At 59.5% G+C, this 4539-nt stretch overlaps 1 protein-coding gene across 1 annotated transcript in view; it reads left to right on the forward strand.

The window, feature by feature from the left end:
• The first annotated feature begins 1778 nt into the window (after nt 1-1778).
• Nucleotides 1779-4539, forward strand: part of KRT7 (keratin 7) — a 13572-nt gene continuing 10811 nt past the window's right edge. Inside the window, exons 1-2 of the mRNA XM_007452345.1 lie at nt 1779-2235; nt 3677-3888. Coding sequence (XP_007452407.1) covers nt 1906-2235; nt 3677-3888 — 542 coding nt within the window. The 5' untranslated portion in view covers nt 1779-1905. The remainder of the gene's footprint in view (nt 2236-3676; nt 3889-4539) is intronic.

Here is a 4539-nt window from a genome sequence, read left to right on the forward strand (position 1 = left end):
CAGGGTGTAGCCTCCAGGGGGCAGATCCGGGTCGGGGGGGGGGGCAGCTGTGGAACTTGGGTGGGTTTAGGGGGTGGAGGGCTAGGGGGCTGGGGTAGGAGATAGTAGGGAAAAGAGGATGAGAGCTGAAGGGTAAGGACTTTGGAGTGTATGTGTGTGTGTGTGTGTGTGTGTGTGTGTGTGTGTGTGTGTGTGTGTGATGTGGTATATATGTGTGTATGTGCATGTGTTCATGTGAGTGATGTGGTGTGTGTGTGTGTGTAAGTGATATGGTGTGTATGAATGTGTGGGAGTGTTTATGTATGCATATATGTATGTGAGTGTGTATGTGTGTGATGTGGTGTGTGTGTGTGTCTCTCTCTTTCTCTCTCCCTCTCTCACACACACACACCCTGCAGCAGACACACTGAAGGTCTCCTTGGGCATCCCTCAGCCTCTGGCCTGAGCTGTCCCAACACCAATATGGAGGAGAGAGAGGGGAATGGGCCTGGGTCTCCACTGTGATCACTGAGAAGGGGCTCCTGTGCATTAGTCCTCCTTGTCTAACTGAAATGGAAACCAGGAAGGGCATTCCATCCCCAGCCTCCTCCACTCAAGCCCCAAGGGCTTGGTCTGAAGTGACAACCTGGCCAGCTCACTGGGCAGGACTAGAGGTGGACTAAAGGTGACAACAGTCCTGTGGGCTGTCTTTTCCAAAGACTCCTCAGGCTGCCCCACTAGCAGAGCTAACAGCACATTTATCCCCATCTTGGGCTGGGTTTGAAACTGCTGGGAATTGTTTGGTGGTGGCTTCAGGTGGGGGAGATGATGAGAGCTGGGGACGTTTAAACAGGAAAGTGGCAGGGGTGGGGAATGGGGAGGAGTGTCTGAGGGCAAATACAAGCACGTTGCACAGACATTCGTACAAAGGCGTGCAAGCGTGTATTCACAGACACACCTATCCCTCTGCCCCCACCCCTGAACATAGACGCCCACTTGTATAAGTACATTCACAGACTTGCAGACGCATATGTAAACACACATGCCTAGGTTGTGCACACAGCCAAGCCCAGGGCAGGTGCGTACACACAAAAGTGTACAGACATTCACACAAAGTGTCTCAAATACACACAGGTGTCCCCTTCCTCTCCAGGGACAAATAAACTAAGTGGGCAGGAATGTGATCTTGGGCGGGGGGAAGTGCGGGCCCAGAGTAACCATCACCAGGAGGTGCAGCGGGGAGGAGAGGGGCGAGAGTGGGGTCAAGCGCCACGTGGCCTGGTCTCTGTATGCAGATGAGGCGTGGGCACACGTGCCAGGGAAACCAGTTCACCCAGGCCCACCTTGGGGTCAGCTTACTCAGGAGCCGAGCCCTCTCAAGGAGGAGCTGGACTTGGGACGGAGGCCGTCGGGGAATTGCCTTTCTGGCTCTCAGTAGCTTGGGGAGGGGACTGGGGGCTGGCTCCTGGGCTAGGACGATTGGCCACCCCTTCCCCCCAATCTTTTACCGCTTGATCTTTCTGCACTTGTCTCAGGAATTTGGATATTCTCCACTCCATCCCCAAGCCTCCTCCAGGGAGCCTTCCCTGACTGAGCTCGTTGCAGATCGGCTGGGACCGCTGTCTTTCACCGCTTTCTGCGTCCGCCTGCATCAAGGGGTCTGAGCCTCTACGGCCCTCCTCCCCACTCTGGACGGTAAAGGCTTGGACCGAAACCCTGGGCCTCGGAGGGGTGGACGGCGCGATGGCGGAAGCGCGGCCCCGAGAGGAGCTGGCGGGCAGAGAAAGGTGGCCGGCGGCCAGCCCCGCCCCTACCTGTGTAAGCCTATCCGCCCGCGCCTAGAGGATAAAAGCGGCCAAGTCACCCGGAGGTCAGCGAATTCGGCCCCCTGTCCCCCGCCGCTCGGTCCAGCCCGGCCCAGCCAGCATGTCCATCCACTTCAGCTCCCAGGTCTTCAGCTCGCGCTCCTCAGCCTTCCCGGGGCGCGGCACCCAGGTGCGCCTGAACTCGGTGCGCCCCGGCGGCTTCGGCGGCAGCAGCAGCAGCCTCTACGGTCTTGGCGCCTCGCGGCCGCGCGTGGCCGCGCGCTCATCCTCCGGGGGCCCAGTGGGCGCTGGCATCCGCGAGGTCACCATCAACCAGAGCCTGCTGACCCCGCTGCAGGTGAACATCGACCCCTCCATCCAGCAGGTGCGCCAGGAGGAGCGCGAGCAGATCAAGACCCTGAACAACAAGTTCGCCTCCTTCATCGACAAGGTGAGCGGCCCGCGCTGCTCCAAGCCAGGATCCAGGCCCCAGCAGCCGCCCCGCAGCGCACGTGGGCCAGGGGCTGGGAGGGCTGCTGCCTGCTCTCTTTCCGCCGATATCTGGTACTGTACCCTCTGCATGAACCCTGTAGCTATTTTTGTCCCCCTCTGCCTCCAAGCCCTCTCTTGCAGCAAGCTACCCAAATCTCCCTGGTTTTTCCTCCGGGAATGTGTGCGTGGGTCTGTCCGGTTGCCCTAGTGGGCTGTGCCTGTGAGTCGCTGGGGTTCTTGGGCAGCTTTTGTCATCCGAGTCAGGTTGGGAGCTCCAGACGCCAAGGCCAGGACTTCTTTCTCTGGGCCCCCTTCTCTGAGAGGGGGCTGTGTGGAGTCAGAGATGGGGCAGGGTGAGATTCTTCCCCCACCCCCCGACCCCCCTCCTTATTATCTAGCAGATGCTGGAAATAAAGGGCTGGAGGGAGGCAGGCTCCCGGCCCCATCGGCCCCACCTACCTGGTCCTCCATCCACCTTTGGGTGGTAGGAGGTGAGGTTATACTTGTCCTTGGAGAGCTCATCTGGGGGCACTGAGGGTCACGGGGAAGGGCCATTTAAGAGGTGTTTTTCCTCTTATGTCCCAAAGGGGTGGGGCATAGAGATGGGGGGAGCGCACTTGTGGGGCTGGACCCAAGAACCAAGGGCTAGCCCCCTGGGCCCCTCTGGCCAGGGCCTCCTCCCTGGGCGTAGAGCAGGCTTTCCCTTTCCTGCCTCTGTGTACCTCTCTGCTTCCCTGGTCCCCCATGTCCCCCTCTCCTTCACCCTTCAGACTGTACACATCCTTCAAGTTCTGGGGCAGCCTCCGCGGGAAGCCCCAGGCCCGGGTTCCCCCCGCTGCTGCTCAGCTGCAGCCCCCAGATCCTGCTGCCTGAGTTGTTGGTTTTGAGGAGGCCTGCTTCCCACCACCAGTCATTTTGGTGCTCCTCAGGGACTTATTTTACATTGGCTTCGTTGTAGCATCCTGTCCTGAGGCCTTGTTGGAGAAAGAGGGAAGGGGAGAGAGGATACTGAGAGAGGAAGGGATGAGGTCCCAGCCTGAAGGGAGAGGGCCCGAGTCGGGCTCGGGACACAGACAGGAAGGGGGCAGCCCTTCAGACAGGGAGGTGGAGGCCATCACCTGTGATGCGAGGGGAAGCAGAGGAGGAGGAGACCCTAGAGCACTGGCACATGTCAGTGACCTGAGCCCTGGACACACTCTGAGACAGTTGAGACAGAGAGTCCTGGAGGAGAGGCTTGTTCAGGGTGGGCTTCCTGGAGGAGAGAGCCAAGGGCTAGGGGCCCAGGTTGGGGGAAGAGCCAGTGCGAGCGTGGATTCCGCTGGATGGCTGGAGACCCTCCCAACCGCACTGTGGGTGGCACGGTCTGCCTCTCCTGAGTTTCCTCCTCCCGCCCCTTCTAGGTGCAGTTTCTGGAGCAGCAGAACAAACTGCTGGAGACGAAGTGGGCACTGCTACAGGAGCAGAAGTCGACCAAGAGCAGCCGCCTCCTGGGCATCTTTGAGGCCCAGACTGCTGGCCTGCGCAAGCAGCTCGAGGCCCTGCAGCTGGACGGGGGCCGCCTGGAGGTGGAGCTTCGGAACATGCAGGACGTCGTGGAAGACTTCAAGAACAAGTATGACCTGCCGGGATCCATGCCCTGGGCTCATGTGCCCCTCTCAGCTCACCCTCTGCAAATCCTCTCTGGGTCAGGGGTCAGGGGCTACAGCTGCTCAGTACAACTCCCAGAAGGGAAGGTCTTGATTGACACGTTCCCTGCTTCCCCTCTCTCCTCTTTGTCTCTGGGGGCCGTTTCCTAGTCGCTCTGGTCCTTTCTTCTGACTTACTCCCAGTGACGTATGTCAGCCCAGCCCTGATCTGTGCTGCTCCCTTCAGAGGCCTCACCAAGGCCCAGGAAAGGGCAGGGCAAGAGATGATGTGCGTCAGAACTTGCACGACCCTCAGATTATTCTAGAACAACTCTGTTTTGTTCCCGTGAGGGATTAGAGTCCAGAAAGTTTCAGGGCTTGATGGAAATCGCATAGTAGGTCATTGGGAGAGCTGGGGCTTGTTTTTGGGCCCGTGACTCCCAGGAGGAGACCTGGAACCAACTTGGGAAGGAAAGAAGCAGAGAGCATGATCATTGTGAGCGATGGAAGGGGTTGCGGAGGCTGGGGGTGAGTGCGGCCAGGGCAGGAACCAGAAAGGAGGCTGTGAGGAGGGGCAGGGAGTGGGAGGCTGGAGGCCGGGAAGGCTGGGTCTTGAGGACAGGCCTTTGAGGTGCCTG

Source organism: Lipotes vexillifer, unplaced genomic scaffold (assembly GCF_000442215.2).
Source record: "Lipotes vexillifer unplaced genomic scaffold, Lipotes_vexillifer_v1.1 scaffold422, whole genome shotgun sequence".
NCBI lineage: Eukaryota > Metazoa > Chordata > Mammalia > Artiodactyla > Lipotidae > Lipotes > Lipotes vexillifer.